Source organism: Hemicordylus capensis, chromosome 5 (assembly GCF_027244095.1).
Source record: "Hemicordylus capensis ecotype Gifberg chromosome 5, rHemCap1.1.pri, whole genome shotgun sequence".
NCBI lineage: Eukaryota > Metazoa > Chordata > Lepidosauria > Squamata > Cordylidae > Hemicordylus > Hemicordylus capensis.
Genome location: NC_069661.1, coordinates 170,613,112 through 170,638,257, shown reverse-complemented (window position 1 = coordinate 170,638,257; position 25,146 = coordinate 170,613,112). Strand labels below are relative to the sequence as shown.

The following is a 25,146-nucleotide window of genomic DNA, read 5'->3' as shown; positions in this document are numbered from 1 at the left end:
TACTAAATATAAACTCCATTGTTCCATCGGCCGCCATATAGGTGGATATAAATTATTCAATCCTTTCATGAATCGTTTGCATTCTGGGTGTGAGAACACAGTAGTCCAATCCCAACCCCTATGCTTTGCCGAAATGGCGGCCAAATGTATCTTGATGGATACATTAGCTAAACCTCTAAGTTTCAAGGAAGTCAGATAACGCAAAACGTCTCGAGGAGTGGCCTGCAAGGGCTTGAACCCTCTATCTTTCATATCAGCCTTGAAGCGTTTCCACTTGCTATGCTAGCGTAATTCTTTCGCATGGACTGTCTCCTACTGTTGAGGAAGATGTCCTTCATAGACTGATTTTCCAGGCTGTTGTTATCCAGCGATTCAGGGCCAATGGTTTGAATGGTACCCCCTGTGTCAGGTTGTCGGGCTCCATCCACCAACCCAAATCCTTCAAAAGTACTTGTGGGATCTCCAAGCACATGTTTTGGCTGTCCACACTGGGACAGAAGTTGCGCAGATACCAGTGCTGTAATGTGCGCATGTATAACCGAGTGTACAGAACTGTGGTGGCACAGGAGGCCATCACGCCCAACAGCTTTTGAATCTGTACTGCTGGTTGCCGTGGGTGTTGCCCAAACCACCGAATAAGTGAATGTATCTGGTGAATGCGGTCTTGAGGCAAATATGCCCTTTTTTTCTCGAAGTCCAACACTGCCCCTATGAAATTTACCTGTTTCCTGGGGATAAGGCATGATTTTTTCCAATTGATATTGATCCTCAGATCCCCGAACAGTTGGACCATGTCTTGTATCTGTCCAACCAGCAGATCCTCGCGGTGGCTAACCAGAAGCCAGTCGTCCAAGTATGGATAGACCATCATCCCCTGGGTCCTCAGGTAGGCCACCACTACTGCCACCAACTTGGTGAATACCCTTGGTGCTGTTGAGAGTCCCAAGGGTAGCACTTGATATTGGTATATCCGATCCCCCACCGTGAACCGGAGATATTTGCGGTGGTTTTCCTGGATGCCCACATGGAAGTATGCATCTTTCAAATCTAAGGTCGCAAAAGGGGAAGAATGCCCTGTAAAGTTGTCATTCTGAATTTTCTGGTTTGGATATAGTCGTTGAGACCCCATAAGTCCATTATTGCCCTGATTCTGCCATCCTTTTTCAGAATCTGGAAGTAGCAGGAATAATAGCCCGTTGCCTGTCCGTCCACTGCACCTGAACAATCGCTTCCTTCTCCAATAGCACCTTCACCTCCGCCTGTAATATTTCCGTGGCTGCGGTGAATGTCAAACCGGAGAATGGCAGCTTGGTCTTGAACTCTAGCGCATAGCCTGTCTGAACAATCCTCAGTACCCACCAATCTGATGTTATATTGTGCCATGCTTGGGCATGGCTTGCCAACTTGATGGTGTTGCTGGCAACTACAGAACCGATGGTATGGGTTCTGGAATAACTGGCTTTTGTGGGTGTTAAGCAGGCCATGCTGTGACTGAAGGACAGTCTGTGCAGTGGGTGGACAGTCCCCTCAAAAGTTCCATTTTGGGGTGTCCTTATTTGGATGGGTAGAATTGCCATTTGTCTTTTGGTTAAAGCCTTTAGACTGCTGGTATGGTCTATATTGCCTTTTATAGTCTCTTCGCTCCTGGTACTTGAAGGGTCTTTGGCAAGAGAAGTTACGACCCTTTGACGAATTCCCCGCCTGGGCTGAAGATGCCATGAAGGTTCTTGCCGTGAATGTTGATTTTTTCAAGGATTCCATCGTAGGATTTGTGTCATTATGAAAAAGGCCTTTTCCATCAAATGCCAAACCTTCAGCTCTATCCCTCATGTCTTGTTGCAGTGATGTGGACCGAAGCCAGGCATGGTGGCGCACGCTCACTGCTGTCACCATTGTGCGTGACTCCGTCTCCGCCAGGTGTTTAAAGGCGCTCAACTGTTGTCTAGTTACTGACGTTGTTCTTTCATAGATTTCATTAAATTGCCAGTGGAATTCTTCCGGAGTCATGGACGAAGAATCCTGTAACAAGGAGTCCCACAGCAAATGATTGTAACACGCCATACAGGCAGCATAGTTAACGATCCAAATTGCTAGGCTAGCTGTGGAATAGATCTTCCTTCCCATTACATCAATTTTACGTCCCTCCTTATCTTCAGGAGTTGTACGGCGACGTCCTCCCTTGGATGTTGAAGCACTGCCCACAACCATTGGATTGGGATCTGGATGACGCAAAAGGTACACATTCTCCTCTTTGCTAATTCTGTATAAATTCTCCAATTGTTTTGAAGTAGGTACGGCCATGTGCAATGACTCCTATGCTGCCTTAGCTGCCTTAGCAATCACAGGAATCATGGTGAGAGCCACTGGGTGAGATGTCCTTGACTTGCCCATCATGTTGTATACTGGGTCTATAACCTCAGAATCCGGGGATTTCAACTCCATTCCTAAGGCCTCTGCAATGTCACGAATTAGGGCATGATACGCCTTCAATTCCTCCGTAGGAGAAGTAGAACGTCTTGGAGGCACATCCGATGGTGGGTGAGACCTTCTACTGAGGTTGTCAGAATCCGAATTCGCCGAAGAATCATCCCCTATATTGCAGTCTTCTGGGGAAGATGGTGGCTCCGAAGGTGGAGGGGTTGACTTCCTCCCCGCCCCCGGTTTCTCCAGTGGCTGCACACTTGGTGGTGCTGCCAAAGGCTGGGGTGCTGGCAATGGTTGGAGTGGTGCTGCCAGTGGCTGAGTAGCAGGCTGCCCCAACACCTCCATCTGTTGCTCCAATACCAGCACCGGTTGTGGGTGATGACTATCCTGTCGCTGTGCTTTCCATCGTAAGTATTCAGCAGAATCGTCTGGTAATGTGTGGTGAAATCCACAGGTATGTTCTGGCTGTTTCTGAGGTAAGTACAACTCCTGCGTTGGATTCGACAGTGAGGGATACGTCGACGCCGAGGGATGTACCAATGTCAACATCGACGTCGAGGGCGCTGTTGACGTAGAGAGAGCTATAGTTGTCGTAGGCGGTATTGGCATGGATGGAACTAACGGCATATGCAGCGGGGAGCAAGAAGGTGTTCTTGGGTGCTCCAGCTCTTTCTCATCCTGTTCATAATCCAGTCTGGTACTTAGGAAACCGTGGAAGGTTGACCCCGACGGGGTACTCGATGCCGAGTCCATCAGGTCTCTAAGGTCAGTATACTGATCTCTGTCCTGTGCCAGCAACCCCGGTGTCCTCGGCGTCGAAGGAGACTGGTTCGGGGTCCGTGCTGGAGACAGTAAACGAATAAGCCTTTCCGACATCAATGGGGCCACTTGTGGCACGCCCAATGTCGACATCGAAGTTGAAGTCTGTTTTGATGGTGTGGTCTAAATCACAGTACTAGTCAGCGATTCAACACCTGCCCTTGAATTCACAGAGGCGGACTCATCCGAGTCGCCCTCAAATATCTGTGCCGCTGTCAGGGAAGGGGTATGATGTTTCTTCTCCCCTGAATCCCCGGTTGCCATTATTTCTGAGTGCTCACATCCCTTAGGCTTGTGAGGCTTCTTGGCAACATCCTTAGGCCTTTTGAAGTCGCCCTCTCCCGACGTTGCCATGGCCAACAACGCGGTTTTAGACTGCAGACGGGCAGTTCCACGGATCTCCGCCTGTGGCTCCTTGACGACCCTCGACATCGAAGAGCTCGATGCTGACTTCGCTACTGACGTTGACGAAGAGCTCGATGCCAACTTCACTATTGCCATCGACTTTGAGGCAGGCGAAGTATCAGGGCGTGGCGTTGGCCGGCGGAGCGCTTCGTCATAAAACACAGACCAAAGTCTTAAAGCCCTATTTTGCCTTGTTTGCTTGGAGAATGAACAGCAAACTTTACATGTAGTCGTGTTGTGCTCTTCTCCCAGACACATTAGACAAGCATCGTCATAGTTTGTTGATGGAAGTTTCGCGCGGCATTTTACGCACCGCTTAAAGGTCTTTTTAACTTCCATTATTTGGAGCACAGCTATCTCTCGTCAAAACAAATCCGTTTCCCAAATCCTGTCCATCTGCCTTTCTGAAGGTCATTCGCCACTTAAGCAGACTATCTTTCATCAGAACTAGTCCATTTTCAGTTCCTGTCAGCTTGCCGATCCGAGTCAAGTCCATAGTATCAGTCAAGTTATAGCCAAATCCAAAATCCAAAGCCAAGTATCAGTAACCTGTCTCAAGTCCATAATATCAGTCTAGTCAAGCCAAAATTCAAAAGCCAAGGAGCTTCAGCAACGAGGTTTGAACGCTAAGGTGGTCAAAGAGAAACTGGAAAATGGACGCTCCAACCACCTCTTTTAACGACTCTGCACAGCATGTGCAGGTGGGAGGGGGCATCGCGAGGAGCTAATCAATCAGCCCGCGAGGTCACTGCGCAGGCGCAGAACCCATTCCTTATGACCACAACGGATCACAATCAATTGTAGAGCTGGCCTCAACATTGAAATAAAAGGGAAGCCACTACTTCTGTGAGAGCTTTGACTACACACTGAAGCTTCCTTAGGAAAACGTTATAATGAAGGTCTTCCTATCTCATATTTTCAGAAGTATATTTGTTTCAGTCTTTTGTAGCATCTACTTTTATTAGACAGAAAACGTGTTCAAGATGATATTACTCTGACTGGAAAACAGAGATTATGATCCAATTTTATATTTCCAAAATACATTGCAAAAAAAAAAGACATTCAGGGTGAATATTAATTTTTTATTTGCCAAATGGCCAAACAAGCTTACCATCGGATGAACAGCATTCACAAGTTGTATCTCTTGAGGTGTTCTTTGGGCCCCTAAGTCTAACATACACAGTGGGACATTCATCTTGTTTAAAGTAACTTCTCCCACAAGAGGAACAGAAAGTTAAAGACTAGGAGGAAAACTTCGTTGAAGTCTAACATTTAGTTTTGGCCAAGGAATTAAAGGTACTAGAGCTGTCCAGAGGAGGACTGGATAATTAAGAGATAGACTCTTGAATAGGCTGATCAATTTTCTTCAAACTATCAACTATATCAGGATATAGTTGGTCGTTTGCACTAGCCTCCATTAGTTTGAGTTAAAATACTTCTAGTATTCTGAATATTGGTAATTTCAAGTTTTCACTAATTTAATTTGGCAGTTATCATACATTTCCCCACCCCTTTAAAACATTTTCTTGACTATAAGGAACTGCCTACAAGTATCGATAACTGTGAAAGGAAATTAAAAGTATCAATGAAACCTGATTCATGAAGTAAACAAAAGTAATTTCTGTTTCTCCATTATCGGGCGGGGGGAAATCTTAAACTCAATCAAATAAATCGCCCTGAGTCATTCTGGAAGGGCGGTATATAAATCCAATAAATAAATAGATAAATAAATATCCAGCACACTACAGCAGTTTTTCAAAACAGAGTAAGCATGAAAACATGGATCTGTACTAAAAAGCTATCACAAAACTGCCATATCCACCTCTTTCCTTTTGTGCTTAAGGTGACATCATTCTAGTTAATTATGAGTTCACTAAAATTATGTCACACATTCAATCAAACATTGATTATGATTGTAAGATGAATTCAACAAAAAAGCTACGAATATTTGGTCAAGTACAAATGCTTGGAGAGGATAAGCAATTTATTATTTTTATTGAAGCCTACAAATGAATTAAGTGATGGGGTAACATCCAGTCTAAACCAGTCATGATTAAGTCCCATTAATTTTAACGCAACTTAAGTTAGTTATGACTAATCTATCACACTGATTTCAATAGTGCTTAATTATCTTACTAATCTGGACACAGCCCAATGCCAATAGATTGGTATTGATATCTGAAAGTTCAAAAGACTTTAGGCAACTGACAGATCAAATATTTATTTGTTTTTGTTTTTATAACAAAAAGAAAAGTGTATTGGATACACCAACTCCAAACTATTATGTCCCATGGTCTCGACAAAGAGATTGATTGGATGGCAGTTATGTAGTAGGTTTTATATGCATTAATTATATCCATCTTGGTTTCCTTGCCATCGTAATTTTAGAAACCTTGTCTGCTTTTTAGTAACATCGCTGTTAATTCTATTGATGTGTATTATATATGTGGTGATGATAGGTGGGTTTTTAATAGTATTTGATCCTTTTTAATTTTTGTTTTTAGCATGTGTATTGTTAATATTATGATTTAGTAGTTATTGGGTTTCTTATGATGTCCACATTTTTATACTTTTATGGGCTTTTCCCCTTTTAGTCAAAATTATAATATGGTCTCTTTTAAAAAACCCACCTTTTGAGCAATGGTAATGATTTGATTTACAGCTGAAAGCCCTTGGGAGTATATTTAAAAGAGGATAGGTGTAACTTACTCCATGGCCCTTGTAACTTGGTAAGAGAAGATTATATTTTAAGTTGAAAACTCACTTCTTAAATTTTCTATTATAAAATCTTTTCTTTTATAAGAAAAGAGAAGAGAAAAAAGGGGGCCTTATATAAGAGAAAAAAGGGGGCCTTATATACAGGAGCAACAGTGTACCAATGCGAGTGTCAATATAATCAGTAAGCTTGTTTTATTCTTTCCACGCGGTGATGAGGACAGGGATTGTGTGAGGATCATAGCAACTTTCATATAATTTAGTTGTTTGTCTACAGAAGTTTATAAAGTGTGTTTTTATGAAGGTACGGGCCACTGAGGAAGACATATGGCAAAACATATTTGACCTATTGGAAATGACCCACTGAAAAGGACTCTTACACTTTGAAAAGACTTCTTATTGTTTGGTGGAGGCACAGTATTGCAAAGATGAACAACTTGAAATAAACTATCATAAAACTAAGGTTGTGGCCTTTGCCAAAAGACCTAAGAACTGCAATTGGAGTACTGATGGACACAGAATTGAACAGGTCGCCTATTTTACATATCTGGGGGTGGCTCTCCATGCCTCTGGCTCAAGAAAGGCCCACTGTGAACACGTTGCCCTAGTGGCACAGAGAAGCTCCACTGCTATCTTGAGGTACCTTTGGAGTAGAGGTGGTCATTATATACCTGCAGCGTTCAAACTATATGAGGCCAAACTGCTGGCACAATTACTCTATGGTGCAAACCCAGGACTACCCTCTAATTTTATCATACTGGAACGTGTCTAATCTAAATTCCTAAGAGCGGCTTTACTGCTGTATCTCCAATGCCACTCTGTGCCTGGAAACTGGCATCATAAAAGCTGAGGCCAAAATTTGGATGACTGTTCTTAACCACTGGCTCAAATTAGCCCTTTGCCCTAGGGGCCTGGACCCGTTAACACTGCAGGACAATTTCCAATCCTCTTGGAAGTGGGCAGTCTATGACAGGGTGGGGAGTATTGGGTTTCTCTCCGTCTCTCCACCTTGCTATGGGCTGTGATAAGTAGAAAGCAGCCATTAAACAGAAGATCCTGGATACGGAACGCCAGGCGGATCTAAGCAGGGTACCCGGTTTCCTGGCCTCAGACAGCTCCAGGTTCATGGTCTCCCCCCTGCATATTTGACACAGTTAGAAATACCAAGCCACTGAAAGGCGTTCAGCCTTGCCCAATGTCATGGCCTTTCATCCACTGATTTGGAGGGAAAATACAAGAAGATTCCATTTGCGGATAGGCTTTGCCTCTGGGGAGATGGAAACCACTGAGCACATACTCCTCTCTTGCAATTTCTATAAATAAAGATAGCCAAGATAAACTCATACTCCCTCTACTACTCAGCTACCCTGGTCACCCCAGTCAAGTTTACACTAAGATGCTGCTCTCAGTTGAAAACCAGACTTTTACGTACAATGCTGATAGGTTCTGCATGGCAGCATGAAAGATCCGTCAGACCCTGACTGCACCCCATAATCCATGAAGCTGATTTTAACTATTTAACTAGATCGTCCTATTTTAGTTAGTAACTTTATTTCCTTTTTTACTATATACTATCTCTGTTTTCTTTTTTAACATGGTAGATGTCTTTTATTTATTGAGAGTTGTATTTTATAACTGATTAATTTTATGAAGCATATTTTAAAATACCAACTATTAACCATTTTAGTTAGCTGTCTTGCTATTTTATTTAGATGGTTAATGCTATATTTTAGTTATATTTTAGCTACCTTGCTTGTACTCCATAGTATATTTTAAATATCTTGTATTTTTAGATCCTTATTCTATCAGCCTTAACTGTAATACAAATCTCAACCTTCTAGTTTATAGTAGTGATACATGTATCTATTTTTTGCTTTATTACTGTGTATTATTGTATATTACACAGTATTATTACTGTGTATTATTACTGTGTATTATTACTGTGTATTATTGCTTTATAACCTGTGCTGGTCTTTGACCGTAATAAAGATGACTGATTGATTGTTTGGTGGAAAGGCATTCAGTCTTCTTAAGGATTTTGGCTCACTGTGAGCCTACATTGACTATTCAAGGATATCTATCAATCTCTCTCTCTCTCTCTCTCTCTCTCTCTGGCATACCCGTCGCTAATCCCATGCATGGCAGCACTCGCGAGAATTCCTAAGCGAGATGCTGGCAGCAGGAGAGCAAAGTGGCACCGGTGCTGGGGGGGGGGGTGGAATGGTGGCCAGGGGTGGGGAGAAAACAGCAGTGGCAGGTGGGTGAAGAAAACAGCAAGTAAGGCGGAGAAGAACACAGCGGAGGTGGACAGGGAAAGAAAATTGTGGCAGTGAGCGGGCAGGTGAGAACTAGAAGCGCAGATGCTCTGCATCTGGCCCAGCTAGTGTTTATGTATTCCTTTATGTGAGTTTGTATTATATTGTTGTCTGCACAGGAAAGTATTTATGGTATACTTTTAAATGTGTGTTGTTCTATGTAGAACTTGTAAATTATATTAATATAACCATTTTCAGGTACATTCTGAACTTTTGACACCCTATTATTACAGTTGTTTCTTATCCAGATAAGAGAACATCACAGATAAGAATGAAAAGGAATTGATGGAGGAAAGTCTAGACAAGAGTAATTAAAAAAAAAAATTAAACTGTAGAAGCTAAGAACATAAGAACAGCCCTGCTGGATCAGGCCCAAGGCCCATCTAGTCTAGCATCCTGTTTCACACAGTGGCCCACCAGATGCTGCTGGAAGCCACAGGCAGAAGTTGAGGGCGTGCCCTCTCTCCTGCCATTACTCCCCTGCAACTGGTATTATAAGAACATAAGAACAGCCCTGCTGGAAGAAAAAAGATCAACTGCTGAAAAAAGGAAAAAATTGCTGAAGTAATGAAGGAAAAGAATAAGGAGAGAAAGGACTTTTGGAAGAAAAAAGGGCTGTCTGTGGAGCTGGATGCACGACTGAAAGAACTGGGAGGATTATCCTTCCCAGAATCGTAATGTTTTGCTTGCAAATTAGCATAGACCTGCCTCTGGAGTACGTAGGAAGGATAATCCACACGAGATATCCTCACCCAGTAGCACAGAATAGTCTGGCTTCCATCCGGGCAACATCTAGATGCCGCTTCAGAATGTTTCTGTTAATTCCTTTAGTTTTAGAATGCTATTGTCATCTACTGTGTGCTTTATTGCTATTTTGTTTTCAATAGTTTATAAGCTACTGTGGGCATCTCAGAAATGAGGCAGAAAAGCATCAGCAACTAACAAAAAGGTCCCACTTTCCCCAAAGCAAATGCAATAGACTCTATAATAGTCCCAAGTTCTGGACACTTGTGACTTTGTACCACTATGATACCCACTTCATGAGCCTGCTTCATGTTTGTCCCTGCAGCTTCATGTTTCTGTTGAGAAGTGTCTAGGAGAAGCCAGGTCTTATTTAAAAATAAGAGAAAGGAACCCTGGAAAGATTTGCAGAGGGTATCTGGTTCTAAACGAAAAACACATACATGTGCAACTTCTGAAGATATAAGGAGCAAGAGGCCCTGACACCTGCCATTCCTGTCAGATGACTTCATGATGCAGTTTTTAAAAAATTGCCACTTATTCAAGGACATTCTTGACTACATGGAATATCTGACAACACTGCCATCATCAAACAGCTGATCACTTCAGCAATCAATTGACAATTTTGAGTAATCAACTGTCAAGCATCCCAAACCTAATTTAATAAACACAGACAGTGAACTTTATTTGTTGCATGTGTTTTTACTTGATATTTTAATGATGTGTTGTGAGCCGCCCAGAGAACAATTTGTTATGGGGTGGCTAACAAAGTGTAGTAGTATTATTTGAATTTAGTCTTTAAGGATTCAACCCTAATCATACTTAATTGGGACTTGTGAATAAACAAAGTTGGGATCACAATGCAAGTCACTTACATGGGAATTGGTGGTGATGGGAATTAGAATTCAAAAAATAATCATAATTTTAAAAAATCTGTCCAAAATCTGCATAGGCAACCAAATATTCAATACAAGAACAAGATGTTTTATTAACTGCTAAGGTGTTTTATTGTCTTATAAGCTATTGTCTCAAACCAATATTTGGCACGGATCCATACCATACTACTACTGCTTTTACATTAATTTCTTTCCACTGCCACCTTCTTGATTCCCATCTGCTAACCAAGATAACGATGGTGCCCTACAGAGATTGTTATGTTCTCTCAAGGGCAGCAACTCCTAATTAATTAATTCCTCCATTCCCACTTACCACCCACAACACAGCAGTTCGGTATTCCCTCTAAGGTGTGCACACTCTCACAAGTTTATTTATATCCGCTCAGTTAATTTTAGATCCTGCCCAGATTGAATCTGGAATGACCTACTCTGAATGCACACACACTGCCTTGATACTGCTGCCCAGAAAAAAACTCATTCCACACACAGATGAAAAAATTTTCAGGGAACACTGCACAGCACTTCTAGTCTCTGCTGCTCATCTGCTGGCCAATGAAGGGTGTCCAAGACAGTATCTTACACAGGTCAGAAAGCTTACTCCCACCCTAAAATACCTATCTGTGAAGCTCTAAAGAAAATACACAACTGATGCAAATATGTTTATATCTTAATATAAAATGGTAATGTATTTTCCAAACCAATGGTAACGAACTGGACATTTTATTATTTAATCGAACCTCTTCCAGGTGGTATTTCAGTGTTCTCAACTCCATTTCCAGACTTCTCAGCATTAACTCAAGTTGCTGTTTTTCCTCCATCTCTTTACAGTATTGTTTCTCTTTTTTCCTTGACTGTTCTTGCTTCTTCTCATACATTTCAGTACTCGTCCTCTTTTCTTCCTCTTGTTTCAAAGGAAACCTGAAATTTAACAATATCAAGACTATGTTTATAAATATATTTTTAGCTTAATATTCTTATTGTCATTTTATTGTATTTTTTAAACTTTTGTAAACCACCTTGAGATTGTTTTTAATGAAAGGCAGTATATAAATTCAACAATAAAAATAAATAAATAAGTGTAAGCTTCAAGAACAGAATCTGCACACCATAAAATAGAGGGATTCAGATTACACAGTTTAGCTCAATGAGCAGGTCCCTATGTAAACATGACTATTGCAATGTGCTCAATGTGGGGCTGCCTTTGTAAGTAGTTCCGAAACTTCAGTTAGTTCAAAATGCAGCAGCCAGACTGGTCCCTGGGATAACCCAGAGAGACCATATTATGCCTCTTCTCAAACATTTGCACTGGCTGTCAATATGTTTTCAGGCAAAATATGAAGTACTGGTTATCACCTTTAAAGCCCTGAATGGCTTAAGTCTGAGTTAACTTAGAGAGCGCCTTCTTCTATATGATCTCCATCACACCTTGAGTTCATCCAAAGAGGTCCATCTCCAGTTGCCACTAGCGTATCTGGTGGCGATTTGGACCTATGCCTTCCCTGTAGCTGTCCCTATGCCTTCTCCCGGCAGATATCCATAGTCTGGACCAGTTATTGGCCTTCAAGAGAGCCCTAAAGACTGATTTGTTTGGCCTGTCCTTCCAACGTTTTTAAATTTGTTTTAAAGCATATGTAATTGGATTCAAATGGTTCTGAACTGTTTTAAATTTGTTGTTATATTGTTTTAATCTGTTGGTTTAAATGGTGTTTGTTTTTGTATTTTACTTGTTGTGCACGCCCCAGAACCTTCGGATGGGGCTGTATAAAAATGAATTAAATTAAAAAAACAAGGCACATTCCCCCCAAATGCAACCTGTACAGTGTCAGCCACAAATTCAAGAGGTCCCCAGGCAGTCACAATAAAGCTCTACACACATACCCAATGGTTTTCTGTATGATACATCTCCACAAGGCACAGTTCTTTCCCCAAAGGCTATGTACTATAGCTGGGCTTGGGACCTTTACTCAGAAGTAAACTTCACCCTTACTTGTGAGTAGGCTCTATGCCCTTATGAAAAAATATTGCATCCTTTCTTGCAAGTAAGAAGGGATCTTACTTCTATTCTTACACTAACTAGTATAACTTATGGGTAGCCTTACACGCTGGTAGACATCACATTCTTACTCATGAGTAGACTGCACGCTCACTCACAAGTAAACCTTGCAGCCTCTCAGAGCAGACTTACACTTGAAGGACACCTTTACTTGCAATTTATTATTAAAGCACAAATGAAAACTGAAGCTAGAGGGGTAGTGGCTGAAGAGCATGCTGGTGGAGTAGGGTTGAAGAACTCTGAACCATCTGGATTGCCTCAGGTAAAGGTTTGAATTTTTCCTGATTTTTGTAGGAAAGAACTTGGATCATTTTTGGACTAATCTGAAGCAAGCTGTAATGAGTTTACTCATCTTTACTGCTTATACATTTTCCTCATTCACCCTATAAAGTGTCAGTTAATTGTAGCAGAACAATTAATAATATTCTTGATAAACTCACTCTGAGCATTCCTTTCATAATTTGTTTACAAAATCACATAAAAGTTTACTAGAACTGAGTTCTTACTTGAGACTACTGATACCCCTTTCCCATTCTGCTTTTGGATGTCCCGGCACACATTTCATTCCTCCCATTTCTTTTAATAGTCTCTGCTGTTTTCTCTTCTCACTCTCTCTTTTTTTAACTTTTTCTAGAAGCTGAGTATAACGTTCCTTTTCATGTTCAATTAAGCGCTCATATCCATGAAGTATATTTTGAAATTGCAGAAGACTTGCAGAATCTGTTTTTTTGGGGGGAAATTAGTATCAATAAATTTGCCCAAAATCTTTACCTCAAGATATCATTATTTATTTATTTATTCATTCATTCATTCGATTTCTATACCACCCTTCCAAAAATGGCTCAGGGCGGTTTACACAGAGAAATAATACATAAATAAGATGGATCCCTGTCCCCAAAGGGCTCACAATCTAAAAAGAAACACAGGATAGACACCAGCAACAGTCACTGGAAGTACTTTACTGGGTGTGTATTGGGCCAGTTACTCTCCCTCTGCTAAACAAAGAGAATCACCATGTTAAAAGGTGCCTCTTTGCCAAATTAGCAGGGGAATATATTCATCAGCAGAATGTATTTATACAATGTTATTTTTTCCTATTTGGAAAATCAACACAATAATTCTGTTCTTGAACTCCATGGGCACTCTGATGTATACATGGGAGTTCTGGCAAGTTCAGGCTTCTCCATTCAATTCAATGTTGAGGACAGGTCGGCATGCAACGTATAGTCCATTAATTGTCAACAGCAAATGGGAAAATCCTGAAAATTGAACATTGGTACTCACCGTGAATGTTTCTTCTTGCTGGTGTAATGGAGGTCACCCATTGTGGGTTATCCCCATCCACATGCTCCAGAAGGCAGGACTATGCAAATGAAGGAAACCTTTAAAAAGGACCCTAGTAGGCAGTTCCCTTCAGTGCCACTGAAAGGCTCAAAGCAAAAGATCAGCCACAAAACAGGCAGAGCAGAAAAGGAAAGCACCACCAACAGCACCATATAAATGGAAGGAACAAACAAATGAAGTTGGAGAATATACCAGCAATTATATTATAAAACAGAAACAATGCAGACCTGCTCAATTATTTATTTGCTGATCAGGTTAGTACTTGCAGAAGACCCATAAAACCATGGGTGGGCAAGGGTGACCTCTGTTAAAACAGCAAGAAGAAGCTTTCACAGTGAACACGACATCATTCTTTGATAGTGTAGGAGGTCACCCATTGTGGGTAGGGATGAGTACAGAACCAGGAGCCAGTGGCTCAATGGTGGGAGGTGTCTCACTTTAAGGATGGGGAGGGTGCATTTGCCCTTCCCTCCACTTCCCTCCCGCTGGTGCCCCGTATTTTACAGGTCCTACAGGACGGCAGCATACTTCCCTGCCACCCTGTTTGCTCTTTGGCCAGAAGAGGTTGCTGGTTCAAATTGCCACTGGTATGTTTTCCAGACTATGGGAAACACCTATACCAGGCAGCAGCAATATAGAAAGATGCTGAAAGGCATCATCTCATACTGCACTCTACTAAAGAAAACCACAGGGCTCTGTGGGCACCAGGAGTCAAAATTGACTTGACAGCACACTTTACGTTTAGAGATGGTGATAGAACCTCTTTAGAAAACTTCACCATGTAAATTGATAAATGTAATCGGTGTAGGGTTTATGAGAGGTGAGAACCGTATCAATGACAGCAGGAGACAGACCTTGATGACTCAGGGATTAGTACTCAGCCTCCAGGCAGACAACTTTAACCTAGCTTGGTCTGGATGAAAAATTGGACCTTGAGCGAGTAGATCCTCCCTTTGAGAGAGGAACAGAGGACTCTCTGTTGCCAGACCGAAAATCAGGGTTTTCTGGGTCAAAGGGGAGTCATCAATATCATTTCTGTGTATTCTATTCTCAACTTCCTGAGGCATCTGGCTAGAAGAGGAACTGGGGGGAAAGCATATAGAAGCAATGCTGCCATGGAATTGACAATGCATCCACTGCTCTACCCCCTGCGCTGGAAACCAAGAGAAGAATCTTCACAGTTTCATGTTGATTGGAGGGACAAACAGGCCTAACTGGGGGTAATCCAGTCACTGTGTTATCCACCTGAATACTGGAGGGTGCAGACTCCATTCTGCCGGATGGATGGCCCAACGACTTAACCAGTCTACTTGGGTGTTCAGAATTCTGCTGATTTGGTGTGCTGAAATGGATGTCAGATGACATTCTGCCCACCTGATGATTTCTGATGTTTGCAGATGCAGAGATCAAGACCGGTTCCTCCTTGATGATTTAAATGTGCTTTGTTAACAATCTGTGTGAATCAGCATGTGGGAACCTGTAATGAGATCCTGGAACGCAACTGCAGCTAGGTACACTGCTCTTAACTCGAGCAAGTTGATGCTATGTCATTGTTCTGCTACAGTCCATCTGCCTTCGGCACTGGAAGATCGGCAATGAGCCCCCCAGCAGGTGAGGTTCACATCCATGGTTACAACTGGATTCCACAAACTGCTTGCCCTTGGATAGGTTTGCCGACACAGTCCACCACTGAAAAGAGTTCTGTAGAGGCTTGGGGAGAGGAAGAGACTATAAATTCCTGTATGCAATGTCTGTTTAGTATGGTAAAAGGGGTCACTGAAGGGGTCTGAGATGAAACCTGACCCAAGGGACACAGTCTAGGGAGGCCATGATTAGACCCAACAGACATGCTAGCAGGAGCAGGTCTGCTGACTGATTTTGGAGTACTGACAGGTTTATTAGAACCTGCATGTGTTCCTGGGGCACAAAAAGGCAATTTCCCCTGGTGTCTATGATTACCCCCATGTATAAAATTTGCTGTAACGAACAAAACTGACTCTTTTCCTTGTTGACAAGGAAGCTATGTTCTTTGAGGCATGACAGACTCCATTGTCGGCCCTGTGCTCCTACTATGGACTGGGATTGGATTAGTAGATTGTCCAGAAAACAATACAGATGAAAGCCTTGAGGTGCAGATGGGCAATCAGGAGAACTAGAACTTTGGTGAACACTCTGGGTGCTAAGGATAGACAAAATGGCCGAGCCCCATAGTGGAAATGCTGGTTTTGGTAACAGAAACATAGCAGATGTTTGTTGTTGGGATGAATAGGAATATGCAAATATGTTTCCTTCAAATTGATGGATACTAAGTAATCTTGGCTCTGTAGGGCCTCTGCTATGGACCTCAGGGTTCCAATCTGGAATTTCCTTTTAAACTACGTATTTGTTGATGAACTTTAGGTTCAACACCGCTCGAAGAGATCCATCCTTTTGGGGGACAGTTAACAGGTCAGAATATACCACCATTTCCCTTTAGGTGGCTGGAACTGCCTCTATGGCTTCTATCTGTAGAAAGTGTTGAATTGCCTGAAGAAGGCCTAAGTATTTCAGCTGGTTCCAAGATCGTGGGGTGCGTAGAATCTCTGGCCCTCGGACAATCGCGGAGCTCTATTTTGTACCTAGATAGAACTGTTGAGAGAACCCATTGGTCAGAAGTAGACAAATCCCAAGCATGCCAGAAGTCTATAATATGTCCTCCCAACCTAACTGGTTGGGAAGTCAGGATTGCCGTCTGAGGTCCTTAGCCTGGGGTGAAAAGATAGTAGGGATGTGCAGGACATTTAGAACTCAAAGCATTCTGATTCGAAGCAGAAGGGCCTCAAATGAAGGGCCTGTTTTTTTACTCGAAAAGGAAGTACCCCATTCTGAATTGGAACATTTTGAGTGTTCCAAGCACCATTCTGGAGGCCTGTTTTTCTGGTTCAACTGGTTGTTCCAACAGAATGTTCCAGACATTTGCGTTCCATTCCGAGCTCGGAGCAGAATGCAAATCCCATTCCATGCACATCCCTAAAAGGCAGATGATTGGGATTGGAAGGCCCGCCTGCCCTGGCTGCATGATCTATTCCAGTAGGGCCAGTGGCTCCTAGAAGCCTTTCTAGTACAAAAGGAAGGACAAAAAGCCCTATAAGTATGGGTAAATTTGTGTGGAGTCCTTTCCCCCCCTTTTAGAGGGAAGAGCTTTGTGCTAAATCCTTAGTTTCTACTAGGATGACCTTAAGGGCCTCATCCCCACTTTGGAACGTAGATAAGGAAAATAAGTCAGGTTGATTTTGAAATTGTTAACAACTTGCTAGTGTTTCAACCAGATATTTCGTCTGGTCACTATGTTAGCACACACAGCTCTGGAAGAAAATCTGATGCTGTCAAGGGTAGCATCAGCTGTGAAAGCTGCAGCACTTAGAAGCCTCAATAGTTTGCATCTCAACTTGCTTGAATCCAAAGGGGGATCATTTAGCAACTCATAGACAGAGAGGATAGACACTCTGGACGTAAGGGAAGCCATTGTCTGCCCTAATTGTCAGGGATGTAGTCTCAAGGGCCCTGTGCGTAGATGCCTCAGCTTTTGTATCCACAGGATCTTTTAAAGTAGACTCTCTGTCCTTAGGGATAACAGATTCACTGAGAAGAGCCCCAACAGGAGCATCAATGAAGGGAATATTTAGGAGATCCAAAATATCCTCAGAAAAAATTGTAAATTTTGTTTGCTACATTATGAGGGTGCTTATTGGCAGAAGGAGTCTGCCATTCCTGTTTTAATGTGTCTATGAACACCTCAGGCATTAGAACTTTAGGCAGTAGAGTTTTCTATTTAGGAAGAACAAGAGAAACCTTAAACTGGGCCTCCTGTGATTCAGTCTGAATATCTTTAAATCCCAAAGTAGAAATAGCTTGCAAGAGTAGAAATCGAAAATCCTCTTGAAGAAAAAGATTATGATTTGCAGTGATCTTCACTGTTTTTCAAGCGGGAATCACTTTGGCAAAAAACCTTCAATGTGAGAGTAGTTTCCCACTTTGCTGACAATACTGTGCCTTTTTCTGTGATGGAGGGCATGCATTAAAAAAGGGAGCACTTTCTAAAGGCCTCCATGAGAAACCACTAGGAAGGGCTACACTTCTCAGCCCTCTGTGTGCATCTTCCAAGATGGTTCAGGGGCTCAAGATTTGGCATATGGGTACTGTGTCTTTAAAGAATTATGGAACCCTGCTCATTTCCCTCTAGAACTGTGTGGGTAGAGTTTGCCCAGGATTCTAGTCTATCTGGGACTTATGAGTGTCCACAGAGTTACCCTGTGGTTGGTGTTCAATAAAGAAGCTTGTTGCTGTAAGCTGGTATTGTGGTTGCTTCTGCTACAAGACCCTTGTGGTGAGAGTCTAGGTGAGTACACCTGAGGGACCCACAGTCTTAGCAAGACATTACACAAGAGAGCTCCATTTCTCTTAAAGAGACCTGCCACCACAGGGTAAAGCACAGCACTGCATGGTGAGAAAAGTTGCCTCTGCATGGTGTCAAGGGACTATGCAAGTATACAACTTGGGCTGAAGCTTTGCACAGGACCAATTAAAAAATTAGTCAAGGTTAGGATTGATGGAGATCGCCAATGGCCTCAGGGCCTTACAATGAAAAACACTGGTCTAGTCTGACCTGTCATTTAGCAGAACGACAAGTAACTGTTTCCCACAAGTTGACTGATAAATAATGTTAACTTGACCTTCTTTCAATATGTAGAGCTACCAGCTTCTAGAGTGAAGTATGTATGTACCCTAAGCCTCCAATTACTATTTTGCTGCCAATTAATTTTTATAGTTCTTTCAAATAACATTCTGAGTTAGGAATGCATTAGTCTGAAACTCATCTTTTTGCCCAGTATTGTCACTTCTTTTAGAAAAAAACAGGTTACTTACCTGTAACAGATGATCTTTCTGGTGATTCATGTTCACTCACAACCTGGGTTTCTACTGTGCTTGTGCAGTAGCCCATCATGGAAGAATTCCGAGCTCTTTGAGGTGCTCTTCAGCTCCTCTGAATCAAGTACATGTGCGACTGTTGTTTTCAGTGGGAGAGCACCATTCTCCTCAGTTCCTGATCAGCTGCTGTGATTGGCAAAGAGAAACGTCCAAAAGCAAAGGCAGGTAAGACAGGTAAGTCAGTATAACTATGGATGAATCCTAGGAGCGGGGTAGGCCGGGCAGGTGTTGTGAGTGAATATGGATCACCAGAAATATTACCTGTTACAGGTAATCAACCTGCTTATCTTTGAAGTGATCCATGTCCCCTCACAACCTTGGTAATTAATTAGCTCACCAAGATGGAAGTGGGAGCTAGGATTCCATTCAGAGATCATTCTTGAGGACTGCCCAACCAAAGTTGGCCTCCACCACTGAGCACAGTGCTTTACAAAAGGTAAGTCCAAAGACCACGTTGCTGCCTTGCAGTTATCCTTCATACTGATGCCAGACATGCAAGCTGCTGATGTGGCCCTGGCCTGAGTGGAGTGTGCCCTGATCTTTGAAGGGGGGATGAACACCTTGGTGGTAACACATGAAACTGAATTTGACAAATCAATGGGAGAGTCTGTGTCAAGAAATAGGGTGACCCTTGTTTTCCCTTTTGTATGAAACAAAGGATTTCTTAGATCTCTGGAAGGGTTTCGTCTGGTTGAAGTAGTAGAGAAGGGCTCACTGAACAACGAGGGGATGCATCAACTTCTCCAGTAAGGTGAAAGAGTTCTGGAAGAAGGCAGGTAATATGATATCCTGATTGAGATGAAAATCAAGAGATAACTTTAGGAGTAAAAGGGATCGGTTTGAAGAATGTGTAAGGAGAGTCAGCATGGATAGCTTTCAGCTCGCTGACACAGCGTTCTGCGCTTATGGCAACAAGAAAAGCCACCTTTAAGGACAAGGACTTGAGGCTAGTGGAGAAGAATGGTTCGAAGGGAGGTTCAGTGAGAGAAGAGAGGACCAGGGAGAGGCTCCAGGTTTCTATAGGATCTTGGATAGGCGGGAATAGGTTGTTATCACCCTCGAGGAAGCGTTTGGAATCTGGATTGGGGGGAAAACTGAGCATCCATCCCACTCAGGGTGTCTCACAGAATGAGCAGATGTACCTTGAGAGAGGTATTAGAGAGACCGGAACATTCGAGGCTTGTCAAGTAGAGAAGAATTTTCTGTATAGGCAACGATGGCGAAATCCTTGATGCAGGAGACGAAGAAGGCAAGGTGGACCTTACAGACCCCTAGGCAGATGACGGCGAAGGGATGTGAAGCGAAGCCAACAATATCAACAAAGTAGATGGTTTTAGTCTTGTTGACATAGCAGAAATAGGCGATTAAGTCTTGTGATGCTTAGGGCTCAACGATCCCGGAGACCAAGAGCTACCACATTTTTGCTTTTTCTGGCAGCAACATAAAATATCGAGTCCAACTGCCATAGGCTTTTTGAAGGAAGGATTCCCATGGTCTTTGTGAGAAGGAGCTCTAGTAGAAGCCAATGATATTGAATCTGACAATGGTCTAGTGCCCGCAGGGCAATCACAAAGATGACACTCTCAATCTTGATGAGTGCACGTTGGCCCATGTCGCCATCATTGAGGTCAACAGTCCCAAGTAGTTTGGCATCGGTATTGGAGATTGAAGTGCGGTCTCACAAAGCAGCCTGAAGATGGAGTTCTCAGCTCTTTTTGGTTAGACAAGAAAAGACCAGATAGATTTTACAGGCCTTAAAGTTGTGTCCTTCATCCAAACAGATCCAAACTCATTGTGTTTATTTGACGAGAGTGAAGTACACCCACAAGAGGTACACTTTAAAAATTAGAGTAGTAGGGGTGTGACAAAGGGGGAAATTGAAAAGAGAAACTGAGTTTGAAGCCAAAATGATCACCGATACACCGAGTCTATAGGGAGAGGAAAAAGAATACTGTAAGCTGATAACCAGCCGGAGTCAAGCTGAAAATCACCAGAGGAATAAGTTAAAAGATTTAACAGCAAAAAGGTGTTTTTTTAAAATAAAAAAACAAAAACAAAAATAAAAACAACAGTCCAAAGTCAAGCTGAAAAACCAAGAGAAAAGGCTGAGGAATGAGGAAGCAGAGTGAATCCTTCCCGATTCAAGAAGCAAGGCAGTCAAGAAGGAACTGAGGAGAATAGAGCTGTCCCACAGAAAAAAACAGTAACACACATGTGCAATTTGGCGGAACCTAAGAGTGCATCAAAGAGCTTGGATTTCTTCTGTGACAGGCTACTGAGCAGGTGCAGAACCCAGGTTCTAAGGGGACATGGATCATTTTAAAGATCAGACCTTCTGAGTATCTGTATTCCAGTTCAATCAACTACTATAACTTTTCTCCAAGCAATGTTGCATCAAAATATCAAAATCAATACATGGGGAACCATTTGCCTTGGGGCTATTTACATGAGGCCTCCTGCAGCAACAGCAGTGACCAAAACTCTTGGATTGGGGTGTGGACTGTTGCCATCTTGCTCCCCCTAGCCTTGCTACCACTAAGATGAAAGGACAGCAGCCAGGGGCCATTCTTTACATCTGTAGCCCAATGGAGAAGTACCACCCTCTCATCTGATGCCAGGTTCCTGGTGGCCATTTTCCTGGAGATTATTTATAATGAGTCTGCTGCAGTAAGAAGAACTAGCAGCAGCAAGTGAGAAATATTATTTGGGTTTTTCTGTCTTTTAAATTTAAGCTCTTTGAGAGGCTTTGACCTGAAAGATGGTATATGAATAAATAACCAATAAAACTAGTCTATTGGTAACCTTTGACAGTTTAATTCCCAAAATATCTTTTATTTCGCACTAACATATCCATGGACATAAATGAGAAATGGGTGGCTGTAACATTCCCTACCGGCATAACTCACGCTGCAACATTTTGTTGAGGATCTCTACCAGTATCCCCAAATTCCAATAATAGTTGCATTCAACTTTCTTATAGATATTTTACAGTCTTCTAAGAAAAGCAGCACATATCCCATGCATAATGATATTTTCTAATTGCTATCTAATACTTTAGAACTTTGTGTGGTATTTTCTGAAAATTTTTAAACTGCTATTGCATATATTCATATCCAATATAAACATCAGTGGCAAGAGAGTGGCTGTGTTACCTTATTTTAAAAATGGAATAATTTCCCCATTAATGATGATTTGTGCAGAGGTGCAAACCTCAGGGAAATATGGATGGATGGCAAAGAGCACTAACAGAGGCAGGAGGAACCAGCAAAAATCCTGCAGATCCTCCATTGCTTGACAAGACATCAGTTGAGCTCTGAGTGGTCTCACTTCACAGGGATGTAGCCTCCTAAGTTACACCAGAAGGTGCAACATTTCTTAGGTGCAACATTTCATGGTGCAACATTTCTTAGGGCATATTGATGTTTCGGCTACTGGATGTTTTATTTGTTTGCTAGTGTCTTTCACTCTGGGTTTTTTGTTTGTTTGTTAAATCTAACCCAATTTGAGTTTACTCAAAGGAATATTGGGTATAAATTGGGAATGTGAATCCCAATATAATTAAATACATTTTACTACCTGCTCTCTAATTAGAAAAAAAAATAATGGAGTTTGCGCTTAAAAGAAGAGAAATATTCTACAACTGGTATTACTACTACTAGTGTGAATACATTTTCTTAGCAGCAGATCACCAAGAAGAGTTCATTTTCATGTTATATTAAGTTTCAGGTCATTATTATTAGATAATGATGAGCAACATACTTACCTTTTTTATCCAAACTAAGCTGTTCTATCAGTATCATGGCGTCTCTGAAGACTGAAGAAAGCAGCTCAACATCCTCTGTAGCTGTTTCAGAAGACTGAGTTATGTCATCAAAATCGTTAACACCCACTGTTCCGTAGATCTATTAAAACATAATTGAACAAACATTATCAATAACAACCACCATCAGCCAATTACAAAAAGCAACTTTACTGGGAACAACCTATATTCTCCGATGATATCTATAATAACAAACAGCAACAACATTGATAATAAAATTCAGCAATTCCAGGTCCTTGGGAAGGACTCAATGTCTAGATAAAATAAACCAGTCAATAACACCTGTCTGAGTGTGTAAAAAATAATAAGCTTTTCTTTTATTTTTTTTCCAACCAGTAATAATGATTTCAAGATTGTAGCATAGGTTCAGTCAGGACAACTCCAGTTTGGATTAAGCATAGCAAGGTAAACTATGTTTCCCCTCACGGATCACTGTAATCTTCACAGTGCAGACTTGGAGGCTGAATAACTGGGCCAATTTGAGATGATGAGAGAGGATGGTCATAAACTGTCTTGAAAAACTAGAAGTTAAGAAATCTCCAAGGCCAGATGGTATCCATCCAAGAGTTCTGAAGGAACTCATATGCGTGATTGCTCATCTCCTAGCAAAAATATGTAACTTGTCCCTACAATCAGGCTCTGTACCTGAGGACTGTAAAATAGCTAATGTAACTCCAATTTTCAAAAAAGGATCGAGGGGGTATCCAGGAAACTACAAGCTGGATAGCTTAACTTCTGTGCCAGGTAAATTGATTGAAAACATATGGACAAAATTGTTAAACTTATAGAAGAATCGGCCTTGCTGAAGGAAAGCCAGCATGGCTTCTACAAGGGCAAGTCTTGCCTCACTAACCTTTTGGGGTTATTTGAGAGTGTCAACAGGCATGTGAATAAAGGTGATCCAGTTGACATAGTATACTTGGACTTCCAAAAAGCTTTTGACAAAGTTCCCCACCAAAGGAGTAAACAAACAAACAAACAAAAAACAGTCATGGGATAAGGGGACAGGTTCATGTTTGGACTGGTAACTGGTTGAAGGACAGGAAGAGAGGACAGCTAGTCCTGTGGAAGCAAGCACAAATTGTTCCTTTAGCTAAGCAGGGTCCACCCTGCTTGTATATCAATGGGAGACTAGAAGTGTGAGCACTGTAAGATATTCCCCTCAGGGGATGGAGCCACTCTGGGAAGAGCAGAAGGTTTCAAGTTCCCTCCCTCGCTTCTCCAAGATACGGGTGAGAGAAAGTCTTGCCTGCAACCTTAAAGAAGCTGCTTCTAGTCTGTGAAGACAATACTGAGCTAGATAGACCAACGGTATGACTAGTATATGGCAGCTTCCTATGTCCCTAAACCGAGGGTAGGAATAAATGGATAGTTTTCACAATGGAGGGAAGTAAGAAGTGGGGTCCCCTAGGGATCTGTACTGGGACCGGTGCTTTTAAATTTATCCATTAATGATCTAGAAGTTGGGGTATGTACTGGAGTGGCCAAATTTGCAGATGACACTAAACTATTTAGGGTAGTGAAATCCAAAACAGATTGTGAGGAGCTCCAAAAAGATCTCTCCAAACTGGGTGAATGGGGAACAAAATGGCAAATGCAGTTCAATGTAAGCAAGTGTAAAGCGATGCATATTGGGGCAGAAAACCCCAACTTCACATATACACAGATGGGATCTGAGCTGTTGGTGACTGACCAGGAGAGAGATCCTGGGGTCGTGGTTGACATCTCATTGAAAGTGTCAACTCAGTGAGCAGCAGCTGTGAAAGAGGCCAATTCCATACTAGGGGACATTAGGAAGGGGATTGAAAATACAATTGCTAATATTATAATGCAAATCTATATTGTGGCCACATTTGGAGTACAGTGTTCATTTCTGGTCACCGTATCATTGTAGGACATTGTAGAACTGGAAAGGTGCGGAAGAGGGCAACCAAGATGATCAGGGGCCTGGAGCACCTTGACTGGAACAGAGGCAAGTAGGGGAGACATGATACACGTGAATATGGATGGGGTAGAAAGAGTGGACAGAGAATTTTTTCTCCCTTTCTTACAACACTAGAACCAGGGGTCATCCCATGAAACTGAAGACCGGTAAATTTAGGACCAACCAAAGGAAGTACTTTTCCCCACAGTGCATAAATTCTTTGGTAGAACAAGGTGATTGAGAAAGTGGTTGTTTCTCAGCTCCAGACAGTTTTGGATGACACAGAGCATTTAGAGCCTTTCCAAACTGGCTTTCGGGTGGGCTATGGGGTTGAGACTGCCTTGGTAGGCCTGATGGATGATCTCCAACTGGCGATCGACAGAGGGAGTGTGACTCTGTTGATCCTTTTGGATCTCTCGATGGCTTTCGATACCATTGACCATGGTATCCTGCTAGGTTGCTTGAAGGAGGTGGGATTGGGTGGCACTGTCTTACAGTGTTCCACTCCTACCTCTCTGACAGATTCCAGATGGTGTCACTTGGAGACTGTTCTTCTGAAAAACGAGAGCTAAAGTGTGGGGTTCCACAAGGCTCCATACTGTGTTTTTTAACATCTACATGAAACTGCTGGCAGAGATTGTCAGGCAGTTTGGTCTGGGATGCTATCAATATGCTGATAACACCCAGATCTATTTCTCCATACTAACTTCATCAGGAAAATG

At 42.2% G+C, this 25,146-nt stretch overlaps 1 protein-coding gene across 5 annotated transcripts in view; it reads right to left on the bottom strand.

Annotated features, from left to right (window-relative positions):
- The window catches only part of LOC128327012 (ankyrin repeat domain-containing protein 26-like), a 241,575-nt gene that overhangs the window by 89,763 nt on the left and 126,666 nt on the right, over positions 1-25,146 (bottom strand). For all 5 annotated transcript variants that reach the window (XM_053255066.1, XM_053255067.1, XM_053255069.1 and 2 more), the window contains 3 exons: positions 22,444-22,582; positions 12,875-13,088; positions 11,053-11,233 (listed from right to left, as the gene is read on the bottom strand). In XM_053255066.1, coding sequence (XP_053111041.1) covers positions 11,053-11,233; positions 12,875-13,088; positions 22,444-22,582 — 534 coding nt within the window. The remainder of the gene's footprint in view (positions 1-11,052; positions 11,234-12,874; positions 13,089-22,443; positions 22,583-25,146) is intronic.